Below are 19,831 nucleotides of genomic sequence, written 5' to 3' on the forward strand. Positions count from 1 at the left end.
GATATTCGTGGTGTCGCTCGGAGAGAGACCAAGTTGCCTTGGCTAAAGGAAACTTTTTTTTTTTGTTGTTGTTGTTGTTGTTGTTCGGGTGCTCCGCATTTCTCTCCCTGGGGGGGGGGGTTCCCAGGAGGAGATGTTTGTTTCGTTGTGTTTATGACGGGCGTGCACAGACACCGTCGGCGGGACCTTGTGCGTTGAGTTTCGGCTCCGCTGAAGCCCGGGGCGGCCGCCGTCCCGCGTCCGTCTTCACCCGACACCGCTGCGCCGCCTGCTAGCCAGCCTCTGGGCGAAGGATTAAATTCGTGCGGCCGCCGAAAAGGAAGGAAGGAAGGAAAACAAAACAAGCGGTTTCCCCCCCCCCCCCCCCCCCCCCCCAAGATGGGTCTCCGCTCCGTCCGTCGCCGGCGATGTGGCACCCCGTCCTCGTAACGCCCCGACCCGGCTCGGTTCCGAGGATGAGCACGGATCTGGAGCGCCTGTCGCTGACCTCCTCCTCGGCCGGCTCGGTGGGCTCCGGCTCCGGCTCCGGCCGCTCCCTGTCGGCCAACGTGCGCAAGCTGCACCATGCCCTCAACCTGCTGCTCAGCGAGCCGGAGCGGGAGCAGTTCATCCACTGCCTCAACGTCTACCACTCCAAGCGGAACGTCTTCGACCTGGTGCAGACCCTCAAAGTCATCCTCCACACGCCCAGCAAGCGGCAGCTGCTGCCCATGCTGCGCCTGGTCATCCCCCGCTCGGACCAGCTGCTCTTCGACCAGTACACCTCCGAGGGCCTGTACCTCCGGTCCGAGCTGCTGGCGAGCAACGGCAGCCCCGAGAGCCCCGGCCACGCCGCCGCCGCCGCCGCCGCCGCCCCCCGGCCGGAGCCGCCCACGCTGCCGCTGCGCGCCTCGCCGGACAGTTTCAGCACCAGCAGCGAGGGGACAGCGCCCGCCCTGCCGCCGCCGCCGGGACGCGCGTCCCCGCAGGAGCCGCCGGGGGAGCTGCGGCAGGTGTCGCTGAGGCGCAGCAAGAGCCACGAGGGTCTGGGCTTCAGCATCCGGGGCGGCTCGGAGCACGGCGTGGGCATCTACGTGTCCCTGGTGGAGCCGGGCTCGCTGGCCGAGAGGGAGGGCCTCCGGGTCGGCGATCAAATCCTGAGCGTCAACGACAAGGCGTTCGAGAGGGTCACCCACGCCGAGGCTGTGAAGGTGGGTGAGACTCGCTAGTTCGCTCCCTGCCGCGTCTGCCTTGGCCTGCAGAGCTTGGTCCTGGGACCGTCGTGCCGCAGGCGAACACAAAACTCTTGATTTTATGTGTGTGTGTGTGTGTTATCGCCTTCGGACGCAAAATGGTGTCTGGGGCCCTGAAAGAAGGCTTCAGGGTTTTGCAGGAACTGGAACCACCAGGCAGTGGGGGTTGAGGGTGCGAAATTATCACCCCAGCCCAACGCTCACCACTGCCTCCATTTGGCTGTGTGGAAATGAGTGCTGTTGAGGGGGGGGGGGTCTCATTTGATCTTGAGCAGGAGTCTGGACCAGGATCGGTGTTGTTTGTTCTGCTCTGGGTGCTTGCCGGTGGTTTCTGGGTGGAAGGGCTCACTGGAAGGGGGGGGGGGGGGTGCCGCTCGGGTTCGCAGTCTGCGCCACTACTTGCCCTCTCCGGCACTGAACCCCTGGTTGTGAGGGGGGCCGGCTGGCCGAGGAGGAGCTTAGGGGAGGGGCTCCAGACCTCCAGGCCCGCTGCCCTCCCCCCCCACTGTGATGAATACTGCAGGGCTCCCACAGGCCTCGGCACTTTGGTCTTTTAAAAAGACCCTCCTGGACCACTGCTGCAGCTGCCTAGACGGGATAAAAGCTGGCCTTTACCAGTCATGGCCTCCTAATAACCCCCCTCTCTGAACTGGCTCCATCACTCTGCCCTCCTCCCCACTGAGAGCTGGGGTGTGGGGAGCGGACTGGCGCAGCATCCAGGTGGGGCTGCTCACTGGTGGGGGTGGAGGGGATCCCCATTACTTGTAAAGCGCTTTGAGTCCAGTGTCCAGAAAAGTGCTATACAAGTGTAAGGAATTACTGTAAGTAAGTTTCACAAAAGAACAGCAGGAGGATTCCTTTGAGAAAAGCACTGACCTCCGTTCTCTAGTTGAAACAGAAGGTGTGATTCTGCATCAGGTGGGCCAGCCGTCTGGTTGAAGCTCACTCCCTGGCTGGGCCTTCCTGGGATCAGCTAGCTGCTCACTCACCCGAACCGGCCCGCCGGGTCAGATGGCCTGCTCTCGCTTGCAGCCGTGCTTGTGTCGCGCCGGGAGGCGGTTTTTCCGAGTGAACGAAAAGCCGCTCGGACGCTTCCCGTCGGCAAGCGCGGTGGGGAGTGGGGTTTGCGCTTTTTCCGGGAAGCGTAGTGATCGGCGTGCCTGGCTGCTGGCTGGTCGGACGAGAGGAAATCCCAAGGCAGCCTCAGCTGGAGGTTTGGGGTTTCTGGGGCTCCCAGGTTTCCCGCCGTCGGCGGGGTGCAGCAGCCCCGATGCGCCAGTGTGGTTGTCCCGTGTCGCTCCCTGGGCTGCAGTCGGCCCTTCCTGCTCCCTGCTGCCCGTCCTGGTGAGGAGGTGTTCAGTGCTGGTTGACGGACTCCGGTTTTTCCCAGGAGGAATGACGCCTGCGTTTGCTCACTTGGCACAGGGGCGCTCAGTCTGTGCTGTCTCGGTTATTTTGTCCCCTTGCTGTGTCGTGCTAGAGGGAAAGACTTTGTTTGCCTCCACTGGCTGTGATATCTAGGCTTTGGCCTATTTCTCTTGGTGTCGACTTCAGGTGCAGCCTTAATTCATCCAGCAGCGAACAGGCAGCGTCTGGTCTCATTTCTCCCACTGTAGGTCTTGGCTCTTGATTTATGTTTTGAGACGGAGTCTGTAGTTTTGCTCTTTACTGAGCATTTATCCCCTGGTTTTTGTAATACAGCGGCCCCGGTCTTGTGCCGCCACCAGGTGTACAAATGGACAGAGAGCTCATGTACCGTATATGTGATGGGATCACTGTCAGAGGAGTCAGTCCTGTCCTGTTCTCATTATGCTGTCCCTGGAGCTCCCTCTGACTGCTGGTTGCCATTCCAGCAGAGGCATTTACTTAATTAATTTTCCTGAGCCCTTGATTGATCTATTTATCATTTTAAATCGTTTCTGTGTTTGAGCGATCGAGGATGGGGTTGCAATTAAAATGAACCCTGAGCAAGACCAGGTGGAATTCAATGAATGAGTCTGTACAGTATATCACCAAGAACTATTGCCTGGTGTGTGGTTGCCACAGTGTCATTTCTACCTGTGTGTATGTGTGTTCGTTCGCCATTAATTGATAATCAATTAGAAGACTTTTGGAACAGCAGTGTTACCACCTTGTAGCTTGATCTTGTCAGGTTTGAGAGGTTGAGCAGGGCTCGGCCCGCTTAGTACTGGGACCGGTAAGGAAAACCAGGTTGCTGCTAAACGTGGTGGTGTTTGTGGACCAGTAGGTGGTGCTCTTTCCTCCGAACTAGAATTTCCTCAATGTGGTGACTGGAGACACTGTGCTGTAGGAGACACCCTCATTTGGATAAGATGTTAAACAGAATCCTATATGATGGGTCATGAAGGATCTCCCTCCTGCCCCTGATCTGCAGCGCGGGGGGGACCGCAGTGTGTCCCGCAGGTGGGGGCTGTACTTCAGGGGTCTTGAAATGTCTCTTTGTAGGTGTGAAACCCTTCTAGGATCTGGATGAACAGTGCTAAGGAATTTGCATGAACACAGGACTGTTGCAGTGCCAGTAATAAGCTCAGCCGCTTCAGTGATCTACGATCAAACATGGGGCTAGCTCTGCCAAGAGGGGCTTCATGTTTTATGTTAAAAGTGTTGTCTGCTCTTCAGTTTCTTTTTTATTTTCCCCAGCCTTGGTCTCTAAAAAGAAATGTTCTCGTCTGCCAATACCACGTAACTCTGCCGGCCCTGTGATCCTCTGTCTCTTTTCCCGCCACCGGGAGGGCGAAACCGTTCACTCTCTCGCACCGAGAGCCCAGGAGGAGTGTTCCTGGAGGCTGCGGGGGCCAGCGGGTTTGCTTGTGGCGGCGGACAGGGAGACGGATGGCGACGCGGTGTTAGATGAGCCGCAGAACGACGCCGTGTGTTCACCAATCCGACCACAGGCCCTCGGACACGTCCCTGCACGTTTCACGGTTTTAGACCGCGCAGTGAAGACGTGTAACGGGCGGTTTATCCATTTTAATACGGTAAAGAGCCACGGCTGTGTGGTGTGACGAATGAAATATTCTGAGCTGCTTGCGTCAAGGTTGAAGGGGAACCGTGGCTGGTTTCCCTGATATCCAAGGTTTGCGGTTATTAATTTGGCCTTTAATGCCGAAATCATATTTGCTTTTCTTTCAAGGCTGAAAATGAGCATTTTCTCCTCAGTGGAGGCGGCTGCTGCTTCCATTTGTCAAGTTCAGGAGGGGATTAAGTGTTTGGCTCCAGCGGTTAATACCGGGCAGGGTTCTCTAATTGCCTTGGAAGACTCGGCATGCTGGGAGGAGGCGGGGGGGCGACAGGAGTCTGGGGTGGGCTGGTGGGTGCACCGTTCCCCTCTGTCTGGGCGAGCGCGGGCTGGCACGGGCAGGTCTGGGGGGGTGAGGAGTTCTCAGTCAGAAAACCGTCAAGCTGTGGGTGTGTGTGTGTGTGTGTGTGTGTGTGTGTGCAGGGGGGTGGTAGGGGTGGGGGAGACTGCGTTTCTCCAGAGGACAGCAGTGTCGACAGCAGTGGAGAAGCAGGGCTTCAGCTGGGAGCGCCAGGGGAGTAGGGAAGTAGCGAGGAAAAGGGAGATGGAGTGGAGCCGATAGGAAAAACAGGAGGATCCTTATGCGTCACCGTGAATCCTGCTGAATGTGGAGCAGCACAGCGACAATCCCAAACACGGAATCCAGGGACTCGGTCGATTGGAGAAGCAAGGAGTCCGGTGAGCAGGGAAATCCGGGAAAGACCATCCGAACAACGAAATCCCAAGAGTGTGGTCAAAAAGGCAGGAGCAAAGATGAGGACCCGGGAGATCAGTCGAAAAGGTTAGAAAGCGCCCAAGAGAATCCCTCGGGAGACTTCTCAAGACTGAGCCTGGGTTGGTGTGTGAGGGAACCTTAAATACCGAAGGGAGAGGGGCGTGGTTGGATAACTGGTCCGGGAGTGAGAATCTGTGGGATCTGCTGCATGTGGGAATGTGATTGTGGAGCAGTGGGTTTGGGAATGTAACGGCGTTTGCGAGGGAGGGTGTGGGGCGTGGCGCCCCTCCTGGGTCGCCACCTTTCTTGGCGTAGGGTCTTCAGCAAACCAGAAAGACTCTGTCAGTGTGGTCCTGAGTTGCCTTTGCCGAGCCGGGCAGAAGCCTTCACCGCCCTTTCCCACGGTGTCCCTTCCTGTCGGACTGCAGGTGATGCTGACTGGCTTGTTTTAAAAGTGAACATTGCTTCATCGGGTCTCGAATGCCCGAGCGGCGCCCTTTCACAGGTGAAAGGAGTTCGATGTCAGCAAAACCTGCAGAGAGGCTCCATTTAATTCCATAGGAGGGGACCGGGGGGCATCTTTACCGGAGATAAGTACTTGTTTCTCCCAAATCACACTCTGGAGAGGTGCGAGGCGTACGAGGCAAAAACAGCGCTGCCTTCAAACGCGCTGAAATTGCTTAAGCACCAGGAGACAAGTACCACAACTTTCTCATTGACTTTAAAAAATATAGTTCTTCTGTATAAAGAGGAGAAAGAAATTGATATGGCTTCAGAACTGGAGAGAGGCCTTAGGGCAGGCAGCAGTGTGGAGTAGCGGTTAGGGGAACTGGCTGTCATTTGAAGGTTGCAGGTTCAAATCCCAGGTGGGGCACAGCCGTTGTACCCTTGAGGAAGCCTGCTCACTCCTATTGCTTCAGTACAATACCCAGCTGGATAAATGAGTGCCAATATAAGTCACTGTGGATAAAAGCCTCAGCTAAGCGACTTGACAGAGCTTGTAATGAAAGCGCGAGAGGGATGACAGCGGCCAGGCCCGGTCCAACTCGGCTGTCAGTAATTTCTAATCACTCCGGCCGTCACTTCCTCGCCTAAAACATTCTAAATACGGCACGGGATCCCCCTTCTCTCCCTCTCCAAGTCTTTTACATCCCTTCTCCCACTATCTCCACCTCTGCAGCTGCTCCTTGGTCACTCCTCTCTGTGCTTGGGGGGGACTCAGAAAAGCAGACCCCCCCCCCCCCTCCCCACGCACCAGGAGGCTGTCCCTGAGCCAAGCGCGTTAAGCCAAATGTACTGTGTCTAAAACACTATAAACCTTTCAAAAGGCTTGATTCTTGGGTGCTGTTATTCCTAGTGAAATAAAGGGCTGTGCTTTATTAAGTGTGTTGAGTGCTAACAACCGTTAGCCCGGTGGATGCTTTATTAGTGATAAATGCGGTGTATTTATTACTGATGAAAAGCAGTGCCGTCTTCTGGATTTAAAGCCTGGGAAAGGGTTATTCCTTCCACGTTAAAGCCGGCTGTTACACAGGGCTTGACCGTACTCCGCTCGGAAGCCAAGTATGAGCTAAAACGTCGGGGGGAGTTTGCACGTCTTCTCTGCAGTCAGGTGGGTTTTCCATTCAGGATGCTCAACAATCTCTCCCGCCAGCGTGGGCGTTTCAGCAGTGGGGTTTTGAGTTTGGATGGGGGGGTGGGGTCTGTGGGGTTAACCAGTGCACTGGAGTGGAGGAGTTGTTATGGCCTTACTGCTGTTTTGATGATGAAGTTTGAAACCTTGCGGATTTCGAGCCTTGGGAAGGGTCATTCGTGCCGCGTTAAAAAATGCTCAGGGCCGCGGTGAATTTGCGCCTTGATCAGGCCCGCTCCAGCGTCTCCACGGGAGCAGCCGGGCTGGTGCATGCTGCGTGGGGCACGTCAAAGCCAGTCGGGGAGATGGGGCAGAAGGATATTTTTCCAGGGGGGAGTGGTCTCGCGCCCCTCTTCGTTGGCGCAGAACTTCTCGATTCCGCACACTCTTCTGCCTCGGCTGAGGCTCTTCTCGTTCGTCAAGTTCTAAAAATAACCGCTTGCATCAGTCTTAAAAATAGCAACAGCGAACTGTGTGTGTTTTTTTTTTTTTATATTTGTTCCTGAGCTCCAGGCATTGTGCACAGCGTACGTCTCTCCGGTCCACCTGGAGCCCAGTAAACTGCTTTTCCCTTGAATGGAAGGGGGAGGAGGAAGATTGAGGCTGCAGAGTGCCAGGAGGTCCTTTTCCCTGCAGCGGGTGGAGGCCCAGTGGGATTTCAGGAGTCGCAGTAGGGGCTGAGGCATTAAAGCAAGACATGCACACAGGACAAGATCAATCGTTTAAAGAGCTGACCTCGAACCTCTGCCGTTAGGTAGCCTAACTCATGGGGTATCCACATCAGCAGCAATGCCTCGGTGGTTTCATCTGCTGTGTGCTTTAAAGGCTTCTGTTTCTTTTCGGTACAGTAAACAGATAAGATAGATCAGATCACTTTATCAGCCCTATACAATTTCTTGCATTAAGAATTCGTCTTTTCGCAGACCCCAGCTTGCTCTCCATGAGACACACAGACAGGGAGAGAAGCTGGGGGTCAGAGCGCAGGGTCAGCCATTTATACAGCACCCCTGGAGCAGCTGAGGTTAAGGGCCTTGCTCAGGGGCCCAACGGAGTAGGATTCCTCTGCCGGCCGCGGGATACGAACCGGCAACCTTCCGGCCACAGGATCCTATCCCAGCTTCTTCCTCCCAGCGAGGGAGGGAGATCCCCGGAGACAGATGGAGGGAGGGAGGGAGGGAAAGCGAGGGTCGCTCTTGGACTTTTTTTCCACATCCTCTCTCCCAGCCTTCAAGTGGGATGAAGACGATGGGAAGGGAATTTCTGACGCTTTATTCTCCCTCCTGGAGGGGTCAGTGTGTCCCGGATACCCGTCTCCCGTCCGCACCTATTCCGAAACCGGGAGCTGATCGATCCCACCTGCCAGCTTCTCCCATTCCTTATAAACCGGGGGAGTTAGACTGTAAAAGCAGCTGTTCCATGTGAACGAATGGGGGCAGAATTCCCGTCCGGATTTCCCAAGCATAGTTCCCTGCGTCCCGTGCTGGATGCAACAGGAATAGCGCTCGGCGCCCCTTCTTGCATCGGGACCGGGAGGGGGATATCCACAGTCATCGCGTCGCCAGGCCCCCCTCATCACAGCAGAGGGTAGACTGCTGCTCCGTCTGTGTGCTCACCTCCGCTAATGAGGCCAATCGGATCTAATTGGGCTGGCTAATTAAAGCCCCCCTCCCTGCTTGTGCAGGCGACACTTTGGCAGATCTCTTCTTAATACCGTTTCCGTCTCCCCCCTCCCTGTCGGATGAAATATTTCCTCGAAGCGGAAAATATACGTTTAGCATTCATGTATTAACCCGAGACGGAGCTTATTTCTAAAGCAGCTCTTTGATGTTGGTAAATCCCTGCGAAGGGAGGGATGATGAATCCCCTCTTCCTCGGAACGGAGGAGCCCGCGGGGTCCCGGCGAGAAGTGATGAATGCTGGTTTGGGGGGGGGGGGTGCCCCAAAATCGGCTGGGACAGGGTGCTGCTATTGGAATGCAGGGGGGCGGCAGGGCTGGACAGGGGCAGTTTCTAATGAAACTCTGGGTCGCCTTTTACAGCTTACAGTGAAAACGTTGTGACTTTTTAAACTGTCAGGCTAAAACCCCACATCAAAGCATTTCTTACTCGGCCCCTTTGTTTTGTTTTTTTTTAAAAGCAAATTCAACTGAAGTCTCATTAAGGCCTTTAATGGTCCTTAACGGGGCCTGTTCTGATGCGCAACTGGAAATTCGTCGGGCGGTTCGTACGGTCCCTATTCCCTATTGCAAGCTCTTTGCACCTGCTTTTTGTGTCCAGTGCAAATAAGAAAACATTTTAAATCAATACTAACCCCAGTGTGATCCCATTCAGGTGGTTCGCAACAGCACAGGGAAAGCTGGGGAAGACTATGATTTGTACAGTTAGGGTGCGGCACGCTTCTAAAGTTCCCCAGCTGGCTCGGAATAACGGAGCTGTTCTCGGACTCTCCTGTGCTCTGTGTCCGCCGGGCAGGGACGCGGGCAGGGACCTGTGGAACCCGCAGCCTCTCTGCTTGCAGTGCTCGAGTCCGGAACAGCCAGCTCCCCAGCGGGAAAGACGGGAAAAGACGAGCGACCGCAGGCCGGATCTGCAGTGTTGAGGGTGGGAACAGGTGTGCAGCGCAGCTGCTGCAGGAGAGGGGGAGCGCAGCCGAAAGAGCAACAGCAATTTCATGTCTCATAAACCCTGACAGCTTTGCCCCTGCTTTGCTGGAATCCTCTTGGGTTTTTAATTAACCGGGTTAGGAGGCGGCATGGGATCGATTCCCTTATCTTAGTGCCTCTGGTTATCCTAGGGAGGAGAGGATTTGCAGAAGGTGCTGTGCAGAGTAGGACACATGGCGCTGCCTCTGTTGCCCTGCAGGGGGTGCTGTGCGCTCCAAAGTCCTTACTTGCTGGCGAGACGCTGGCGCCTTCTCTGCCTCTCACCGGGTGCTAATGGCATGTTTGTCCCCTTCCTACATGGGCCTCCTGCGCTGTGTGGCTCACAGGATACATGCGGGGTGCATTTCAGGAATCTGCTGGTGCAAATGACTTGTTTAGTTTCAGACTGCGATTGACCTTTTGGCGGGTTTCCCTAGACCCTTGGCTCACTTCCCGAGCTCAGCCAGCGGAGTCAAAGCTGAGCTTCTTTTCCAGTGCTGTGCACTAACTGGGGCCTAAACTCGTGGGCTAACCGGCGCCTCAGCACCTGTGGTCAGAGGCGGGAGCAGCAGGGGAGGCCGTTTCTCTTTCTCGGCCTGCGTGGCAACTGCGTGGCTGACGAGGCGAAAAAAGGACCCCGGGTCCTCGTTTGAGGTAGCCCCTCAAGGGGTTGTCCTTGTCGCTGCCTGTCCGGATCAGGAGTTCAGTGGCGTGCGTCCTCCAGCTGAGGGCTCCATTCCCACTGCCCGTCTGCGTGCTGCTCGTGTGATGCGACGTCCCAATGCTGCCCACGTCCGCAGTGCCCTCTCAGCGCTGTGTTGAGCTGTAAAGAGCACGGGTCTTCAGCAGGCGCATCCGGAGCCAGCCTGTCGAGCCCTGTGGCAGTGCCGCGCTCTGCCTGGCGCTGAGGTTCCCCGGGAGGGCCAGCCTGCCCACCTGCTCAGCTCCAGCGCAGGGGGGGGGAGAGGAAGGGTCGGCCGCGCCGCTGAGAGAACAGAAGGATCTCCAAATAGATATCGACTGGCCGCGTGGAAAAGACTTGTAGTTGCTTTTAGGAGCGTAGTTATAGCAACGACCGGTCTCCTAGTGATGCGGCTGAATTGTGCTGGAGAGGAGCTGCACTCCAGCCCCCAGGTGCACAGGCAGTGGCAGGCCGGGGGGGGTCCTGTTGGGGTGTCCTCTCTGTGGCCCGCTTTCTGGGGCTCCTGCGCCTCTGGTGAAGAGCCTGCGGAGCGTTCCTGAGCTCCTGAGCGCGTGGGATAAGAGTCTCCGGAGCCGGCTCTCTCCGGAAGGCCTCTGCTCCCACTCCAGGAAACGTGGGGCCACTCTCTGCTTTGACTTGCGACTTCACCTCCTAGGAAAGCGGACGTATTCGTTTCCAGAAAAAAAAAGCCAGCCGTGGATGAGCCGGTGTCAGTGCATCATGACCAATACAGTTTTTAGACCCAGGTGTTGGCTGCCGGCTGGCTTCTGCTCTCAGTCCAGGAAGCGGAGCAGGACTCAATGACCACCGCACACGGTCACGCACAGACCCCCTGCCTTGTCGGGGTGCAGTTTGTCTTTTTTCCTGGTGTGTCCAGGAAATTCAACCTCGCAGCTCTCCCCCTTGTCCGTCCTGCTGTGCCAGAGTCCAGCCGTGGAAGTCCAGCGGCTGGCAGAGCTCTGGGCTCCTGGTGGGCACGGTGTGGGCTCGGATCCTGCTGGCGCTGTTGTGTCTTTAAGTGGGGCAGGTCCAGAAGAACCTGCCCGTAAGGGGCCTGGCTCTAGAAAAGGCTACCGATGCAAAATCGCTTTGGATAAAAGCAGCGGCCAGACGCTAATCGAGATGTTAAGCCATGAATATCACGGTTTTCTTTCGCCTTACCTATTTTTTATGTCCGTGGATGTCCCTGCAGCGCTCTGCATCAGAGTGTCCCTGCCCTTCGTGAGTTTCGCACGCAGTGTCCGTCGCGAACGTGTGTCATCGCGGATAAAGACGTCGCCTGGATTTATCACCATCACACGAGTGCCGACGGATGCGCCACTCCGTTTCTGAAGGTGAATAACCGGCCAGCTCGCCGGTACCCTGGTGTCGAGGGAAGCGGCGGCGTGTTGCATGCGCGGAGGTTTCCACGAGTGTCCCGATCGGTGATCCGGAGACCATGGTGGAGCCGCTCAGGCGTTGCCGGGGCTAGACTCCCTCGGGTCTCCGGATCCGCAGAGGGAGAGCGCTCGGAGGGAAAGGTTTTCCCTGTTCCTGGAAATTCTCACGCTCTCTGCTTCGCTGTGAAATCCGGAGCACATCAGAGTGAGGAGTGATTTCTGACATCAATGGACGTTGAGGACTTTTGGCCCCAGTAGGGGGGCGCTGGCCAGTAAGATGACTCGTGCCTCCTAGCCTGTGGTCACCTGACTGAAGAGGGCCGGACACATGCCGTAGGGCCGGTGGCGGATGACCACGGTGTCATCAGCTCAACCCACCTACACCGCGATGGAAAATGGTATGTGCTTCCTTGCGATTTTGCAGTGTAGACGGCACCTTCGGTCCGGATGTATCCGGCAGGCAGGTGAGGATGCCTGGGAGGAGCTGGCTCTGGCTCGGTGCCGCGGCTGTTTTTACGAGAGCCCGTCCTGCCGGGCGGTGAAAAATCGTCCTTTTCTAGCGCGATAAGCGCAACTTTAATTGCAGCGGGCCGTTCATCAGCGCCTGGCTGCTGGGCGTCAGTACGGTCCCCTGGCTCCCGGGCTGGGTAATAGATTTGTTGTTTATTCAGCTCCGTTCTTTAATTTCCTGGTAAAGCAGGTCGCCCGGTGATACGTGCCTGCTTGCTTTTTATAAATCAAATTTCTTTGGAACGTTTGGCGACTCTCTTGGTTTTCTGACTTTCGGATCGCCTGGTAGCCTTGGGTAGTGTACGATTTCATCTCGCTTTAGGCCTCGTTAGGCCACGAGTGGGGATTTCGTTATTTTTTCTGTTCTCGGCCTCCTAGTGAGCTCTTCACCTGCTTGGGGTCCGTCACCTCAGTGGGTTGCGGCTCGCGTTCGCAACACAGAACCCCAGCTGTGCGCCGCACCCTTGGGTGACCCCGGTCAGCCCCGACTCGAGGTGGTCCCGCCCTGCTCCGTTGGCTCCGAAAACATCCCTCATTTCCCTGACCCGTGTCTGCGCGGGAGGACAGGGGGAGTGCAAAAGGACAGGGATCGATTTCGAAGATCAGACGCGCAGAACCGGGGATGTGGGTTTGCGGGATGACAACCAGGAGCTGCGGGCCGCGTGTTGTTCTGCTCCTTGTGTTTGTGCGCGGCGAGGGCGGGAGCGGAGTTGGGCCGGGAGGGCCGCCTGGGCCGTGCCGCCGATATCGAGATGGACAGGGAAGAGCTGTTTGCGGGCTTGCTGGGATCCCCGGCGCGTGCCGAAATTAAAAATCCTCTCCGAGGCCCCCGCCTTTGTTCATCCGCTTAATTCGCGGAGCTGCTGTTCTCCCCTTGTCTGCCTGCATTTGAAATAATTGCCTGTTAAAGGGTAGTAAACGGGCGCTGACAGGCCCTGAGCAAAGCCCTCTGGAGGGCTGTTAAGGAAGGAGATGACAGTGATTGCAAAGCAAGTAGCCCCACTGGGCAGTAAGGACCAGACTGGGCGGTAGTGTCTATTTCTGGGGCAGCAACTCCTTGTCTCACCCCCTTGTTTTCCTTTGGACCACATGGTGCCAAAGGACACGGGGACAACTTTAGCGCCAGTTTGGGTTGATGAGGCTGCTCCTCTATCGGTTCTGACTGGTCATCCCCCGAACCCGAGTGCCTCCAGGAAATGGGTTTCACCTCTACGCCTCGCGTGTCTCGTTTGAGCTCGGCGTGTGCGAGTCTCTCTGCAGCCCTTCACAGGAAGTGGCCGGTGTTGGAGGCTCTTCTCTGAAAGAGGGGGGCTTACAAAGCAGTACAGGGCTACGTCACTAACTGGGGTGGAGGGGTGTGTAGCTGGGAAATGAAAAAGAGCTTCAAACCCCAGGCGTAGGACCCTGCTGTTCCTCTTTTCCCTCCAGGGCCGAGTACAGACTCGACAGCATATCTCACCCACTCAAGAGCAGCGGCAGCCCCCGCGATCTTGGCCTGTAATCCAGTAATCAAAGTCTGATCTCCAGCTCAGAGCTCTCCAGTATAACCTGGTCTGATTATCTCTCACTCAGAGCTGTCCAGTATAACCTGGTCTGATTATCTCCAGCTCAGAGCTGTCCAGTATAACCTGGTCTGATTATCCCTCACTCAGAACACTCCAGTATAACCTGGTCTGATTATCTCTCACTCAGAACTCTCCAGTATAACCTGGTCTGATTATCTCCAGCTCAGAGCTCTCCAGTATAACCTGGTCTGATTATCCCTCACTCAGAACACTCCAGTATAACCTGGTCTGATTATCTCTCACTCAGAACGCTCCAGTATAACCTGGTCTGATTAGCCCTCACTCAGAACACTCCAGTATAACCTGGTCTGATTATCTCTCACTCAGAACACTCCAGTATAACCTGGTCTGATTAGCCCTCACTCAGAACACTCCAGTATAACCTGGTCTGATTAGCCCTCACTCAGAACACTCCAGTATAACCTGGTCTGATTAGCCCTCACTCAGAACACTCCAGTATAACCTGGTCTGCTTATCTCTCACTCAGAACGCTCCAGTATAACCTGGTCTGCTTATCTCTCACTCAGAACGCTCCAGTATAACCTGGCCTAGTTTGGTTCCAAGCCCAGTTCTTATCCAGTGCAGTGTCGACGTGTTTCGATTACAGACAGCTTGGCCCAGATACTCTTCCTTCTCCTGGCATTTTCAGTCAGCATTTGCGTTTTGTAATCCCTGCATATAAATTGGAGTTCTCTTTAGAAATACTAATTAAAAACTGATCTCTTTCGTGTCTGTAAGTCAGCTGCAGTTACGCGGTTCTTATATGTGTAAGATGTTTTGTTTTCTTTTGGGAAAGGCCAGCTCTTCTCTGCTCCTCCAATAATAAAAATTGTAATACTACTACTAATAATTAATAATAATGAAGCATCCTGATTACTCTCTAATGGAGTCCTGCAGTAGCTGGGAATGATTCATTCATTCAGAAGAAAACATCTTGGAGAAAATTCCTGTTCACTTTTCATGGCCTACTTTTTTATTGTTGAAGTGTGTTTCTGGGGCTGGAGTCTAGCAAGGGGTGTGTGTGTGAGGTGACCGTCCGTGTCGACCTGAGAATTGGAACCGCCTGCTAGGAATCTGAAACGGGTTTTTGGGTCAGGAGCGAATATTTATATTGCCGGCAAAGTGGGACACAAAACATTTTAGAAGGAGGTTGCCAAAAAGTTTCGTCTTCAGTGCAAATGGTAGCTCTGAGGTCCCGAAGGAAGTGGGGATCTGTTTCAGGTCACGTCCTCAAAACCTTCGCATGCGGGGGTGTGTCTGGAATCACAGAACCACATGTTGTTGGGGCTCATTCGCTCCCCTGCAGGGCCTGATCCCCGCTCCTGGTCTCGTTTCTCCGGCGCCCGGAGAAGTTGGGGGCGACCGATCTGGGGGCGAGGGTCCGGTGATGCCTTCTGGGGAAAAGAAAGGCTCTCGCGTCCCTGCTCAGCTCGCTCAAGGCTGGGCCCGGCCGCTGACCGAGCCGGGCCGCGGACAGGGATTATTTAAAGCAGGAAAGTGAGCACGTGTTGCGGACACATCAGCCGTGTCCCATCCGAGCGCGTGATTTATTTTTTTGCAAGGCGCAGAGTCTCTGCAGCAAAATCAGAAGACGGGATTCATGCAGATTTAAAATCGGCGGTGGTAAAGAAGGAAGAAAAAAAAAAAAGATTGATCTTGTTTGAAATGCGGTGCGGCGTTCGTTTCTCCAAGAGCCTTTTTGAACCGAAGCGAAATTCCCCCCGCGAGGTGTTAGAAGCCGCGAGAGGGAGCCGAGTCCCGCGTTCGCAAGGCTGTTAGGGTGCAACGTTTGAAGAGAGGGCGCCGCGCCTCCTTTCAGCCCTCGGCTTGCTTTCATGGCAGGGGTGTTTGAAGTCCGGGGCGCAGCGTCTAAGTCACGGTGCAGCCCGAGGAGGGGAGGGCTTGGAGCCAGACGGGTGGGGGGGGGGGGGAGATCATAGACCACCGGCAAGGTTACCAAGGAGAGAGCCCGGCTAGAGAGAGCAGGAGAAGCTGGGAGAGAGTGGGAGGAGGGGAAGGGGCAGTGGGAGGAAGAAATGCAGACACAGCCCAGCCAGGGTTGCCAGTCGGAGAAGCGCTGCAGTCTTGCAGGATTATTTCTGGACGAGGCTGGATTGGGCGATTTCGCCACGCAGCTGAGCGGGGTGCGTCGGAAATGAAAGCTAATTCACCTCTGCCCCAGTGACGTCCTGTAATGACCCCCACCCCCCAAACGGAGATCAGGTGTCGTTACTTAGGTCTCAGATATGAATTGTGTTCATATCCCACCAGGCCGAGTCTGAGCAATTCTGATGGGTGCACCTGTAGGCCCATGGGAGTTCGTCCAGGCCTGCTCCTGGGCACTATTTCTTTTGCCCTGCTTCCTTTCCCTCCCTCGTTCTCATCCGGGGACACACGGCCGAAGAGAAGCCCATGGGAAAGTGCAACAGAGAGGGGCACAGAGCTCCTTTACTCCTGCCTGCAGGGGTGTGGCGTTCTGTCTGGCACGGTGGCACCTTGCCCGCGCTGCCCTGGGTGCAGACATGTAGCTGGCGAGACCGTGTGAGACTTGAGCTTCAGTGCCAGTCGAGCCCACTGCATTGGGCACAATACTGGGCTCCTCCATCCTTAGATAATAAACACACACTCACATGGATGTTTGCCGTCAGGAAACTTTTATTTTAAGCTCAGAATGAGGGTGTTGAGAGTTTGGGGGGAATGAAATCTTGGGTCTTGGATCTCTCCCCGGAATCGGTGAACGAGGACGTCGGAAGCCAGGATCGGAACGCGCTCTGTAAATCTCCCGCAATTCCAGGAGCCTCTTCCGACGGGAGGTCGGTCCGGGCAGGGCCTGTGATGGCCACGGCGCGAAGATGCACACGCACCCTCTGGCCAAAATATTAGGAACCCACCCCTGTGGGGAAACGGCAACAGCTCGAATGGGGACGTGGCGCGTGATGCCTAGGGTTTCGGGATTTGCAGGCCAGTCCCTTCCCATTCCACTGCAGCATCTCTTCAATTGGAGGGAGCGGTCAGGGGTGTTTTCCATCAGTTCCCGGCAGGGCTGTGCAGTGGGGCTTGTCCCAGCCAGGGCTGCTGGCGGTAGCCTATCTCCACGTCTTCAGGCCCACTGCTGCCGAGAGAGTCCCTCCGTCTGAGCGCCGGTCCAATGACTGTACACAGCGCAGGAGCGGTTTCTAACGGAGGAATAGCACTGTGTTAAGCCTCTTGACACTGTCCCCCCCAACTTGAACGTATGCAGCACGTGTCAGTTTGGTTCGGTGAAGTCATTCATCTGTCTTAAAAGGAGCGGCTTTCAGGTTTATGGTGTGTTTAAGCGCGAGCGGCTCGGCAGCGTGAAACCGCAAGAGCTAATTATTATTCATTCCCACAGTCGGCAGTGACCGCCTGCTCTTAAACGCACCATCAAACTGCAAACTGCTCTTGGCGAGGCGCAGTAACAAGCCACTCTCACCGGTGGGAGCCAGCTGTGTGACGCCGATGGGCCCTAACAAGGCCAGAACAGCCCCCTGTGGCTGCTGACCTGGGCCTTGCGCTAGCTAGGGGCAGCAGGAGAGGAGTCCCTTTGGTCTCTGCTTCTCAGCAGCTGAGAAACCGCGGGATTGGAGTCCTTTCCGGCTGTCTGTCCTAAAGGCAGGTTGCGGCACCATTTAAACCTCTGAACTGCGCCAGTGTCCACAGTGACTGTGATCCAGATTAGCTTCTGAGAAATCTAAGTACGCCTGCAAGGCAGGGCAGCGCTGGGCGCTGATGATCGGGTCCTGACTGTCAGCGCGAGGGCCTAATATATGAACCCCACTCCTTCGAGCGTGCTGCTTATTTCCCTTTCAGGTAGATTATCTAAATGTATATAATAATACAGTTTTACAGGCTGTGGGCAGAGTAGACAGGCGCAATAAGAATGAATTCAGAAGGAAATCCTGTATTAACTAATGGGCTCTCTGAAGGGGCTGGAGGGGTCCCGCTGGTGCAGTGAATTCTATTTCTCAATGACAGCAGAATAATTGAAGGCCCAGCGTGTTCTCCTGTTTCCCTGAAATGAAGGCCTGCTGCTATAAATAGCTTTGAATGCCTTTAGATCATGCATCCTCTGGTTGAAGGAAAGAGAAGGAATCGTGGCGGAGAAGGTACAGCTTCTCGTTCTGGCTGGGGGAGGACGATCGCGTGTCGGGCAGGTTGTGAAAGGCAGGGAGGCGGCAGGACAAACCGCTGAGGGTTTTCGAGAGATGGACGGAGTCGATAAATGCAAGAGAGCAGATCGGTTTGATAGATCTCTGTCGCAGAGTCAAATCAAGGCCAGCAATGGCCCGTTCAGCCCATCAGTGCAGTGTTTGTCCATTAGTTAGCTGCTCATCGATCGCAGGACGCGGCCGGGGCTCCACTCGGGAGGAGGGAGGCAGATCGACTTCCCCAGCAGCGCAGATGGGCAATTCATCCTTTATCGTCTCTGCTCCAGGGCTTTTCAATCTTCCAGCAGCGCCGCGGGTGTCAGGGCTGGGGAGACGGGCTCCAGCGCACCTCCGTCTGCAGACCGACAGTACCCGGGCTGGGGGGGTGGGGGGGGACACAACACCGGTCCCGCAACGGAGCAGGCACCAACACCCATGCAGATCCTCGCACGGAAGTCCAGCATTTATACTGTGGGTGTAGAAGTGTCATGGCAGATACCCCTTTGAAAAGAAACATGTTAGCATATTGGAAGCGTGCCACAGGATGGACTGGGAACAGAGAAGGGCCTAATTGGGTGGGGGGGGGGAAGGAAAATAAAATTAGGCAGTGAAATGCATTCAGCCAGAGAGCCTGGGGGCTGGGGGCTGTTGGCTGTACATTATAATTTGTCAATTGTCTCCCATTTAGAAACAAACAGGCCTGAAAAATCCACTGATCCAAGACCTCATTAAAGACAAGGCTGGCTTTTGTGCTTCTCTCATTCTTATGGTAATAGAGGCAAATTGATGTTAATGTACTGTATGTACCAGTGAGGCCCAGACTGATCTCTTCCTCAGAGTGGGCAGCCCCTCCCCTCGCATGTGAAATGTTACATCTCTCTTTTTTTTCCTTGAGTTTCCTTTCCGGTGATGCCTGATTTTCCAAGAGGAAGAGGACGATGACGAAGATGACAATGAAGAGCACGAAGATGCAGAAGAAGGCCCTTTTTTTTTAAGCACTTTTCCTAAAAAACAAACAACACAGCCTCCCGAGTTGCTGGGTGGCCACGCACGTGATCCAGTCGACAGCAGTGAAGCCCAAGAGGAAATTGAGAGCACAGTAAAACCGACCCAATAATTAATTATGCCACGCAGCTCAAATTAATGAACGGCTTGCGCCCGTGCCAGGGCCAGTAAAACAAAGGTGCCAGCTTCTTTAATTAGCTCTGGTAATTAAGATCCCCCGACTTTCTGCAGAGGCCCGCACGCGACGCTCTCCGACACCGCGCTGGGAGTGTCCCGGACGGTTTCAGTTCGGCTCCGCAGATGGGGAGCAAGATGAGATTTCGTTTTCCCTTAAAAATTCTCCCTGGGATCTTATCAAGTCACCAGCTCCCCCTTCCACAGGGCACACCCCTGCCTCCCCAGGAACCCCAAACCACATCCCGAACAAAAAATGACATGGGGGAGTCGTTTAATTCAATCATTGTCAAGTAATTGTGCTGATTTTGGGGTGCAGTCAAGCTGTTAATTGCCTGCCTGTTGCCAGGAGCATGCTGAGGGCGGGACACGGAGGGGTTGTAGCTTTAGTCTCTGGGAATCGCTTCGGAGCTTGTCACCACCGTCTCCGGAACGTCCTTGAATCCCTGGTACTGGTTCTGGCGCTCCAAGGGGTCAGCCGAGCCGGTCTGCAGTCCGGCGTGGTTTCCCGCTGGGAGCGGGGAGCTCTTCAGCGAACCTTGCATGTTTACGGCGTGTCCAGTAAAGAGCTGCTTCTCACGATCTCTTCACCCTAGGTGGAAGCAGCAGTCAAGAACGTGTTGTGGGTTTGGAGTTGTGCTGGGGGACCTGTAGGAGGCGCCCTCCCTACCAAGTCAGATTTTGCACCCGCCTGACGGGTGGGTACACCCAGCTGGAGCTGCAGGCATGGCCACTGTAGGGGGGGGAGATGCTAAATCGAGGTCCTGACGCCTTGGTAGTGAAAGAACCCGTGACCCTGTCCGTAAGAGCAGGGGTGTCAACTCCCGAGTCCAGAGTCTACATTTCTGAACATCACATCAGCATTGTAGGCAGTCAGCAGTGGATGACGTTAATCCCCTCCTGTATGTGAAGTGCTCTGGGATTCTTTTTGATTAAATGCTCTGCAGGAGTGCAGGGAATGACAATAAATAATAATACTACTAATGCAGAGATATGGAGATCTGTTTCTGTTTGGTCAGCAAGAAACTTTAAACACACAGTAGAAGCTTGTTAAGGACTTTGTTT

General features: G+C 55.2%; 1 protein-coding gene across 2 annotated transcripts in view; it reads left to right on the forward strand.

Moving 5' to 3' along the window:
- Nucleotides 1-383: 383 nt before the first annotated feature.
- Nucleotides 384-19,831, forward strand: part of LOC148816279 (whirlin-like) — a 49,882-nt gene continuing 30,434 nt past the window's right edge. For both annotated transcript variants that reach the window (XM_088940536.1, XM_088940537.1), the window contains exon 1: nucleotides 384-1,190. In XM_088940536.1, the coding sequence (XP_088796662.1) occupies nucleotides 408-1,190 (783 nt within the window). In that variant the 5' untranslated portion in view covers nucleotides 384-407. The remainder of the gene's footprint in view (nucleotides 1,191-19,831) is intronic.

Source organism: Atractosteus spatula, chromosome 23 (assembly GCF_055471065.1).
Source record: "Atractosteus spatula isolate fAtrSpa1 chromosome 23, fAtrSpa1.hap1, whole genome shotgun sequence".
In the NCBI taxonomy this organism is placed as follows: Eukaryota; Metazoa; Chordata; class Actinopteri; order Semionotiformes; family Lepisosteidae; genus Atractosteus; species Atractosteus spatula.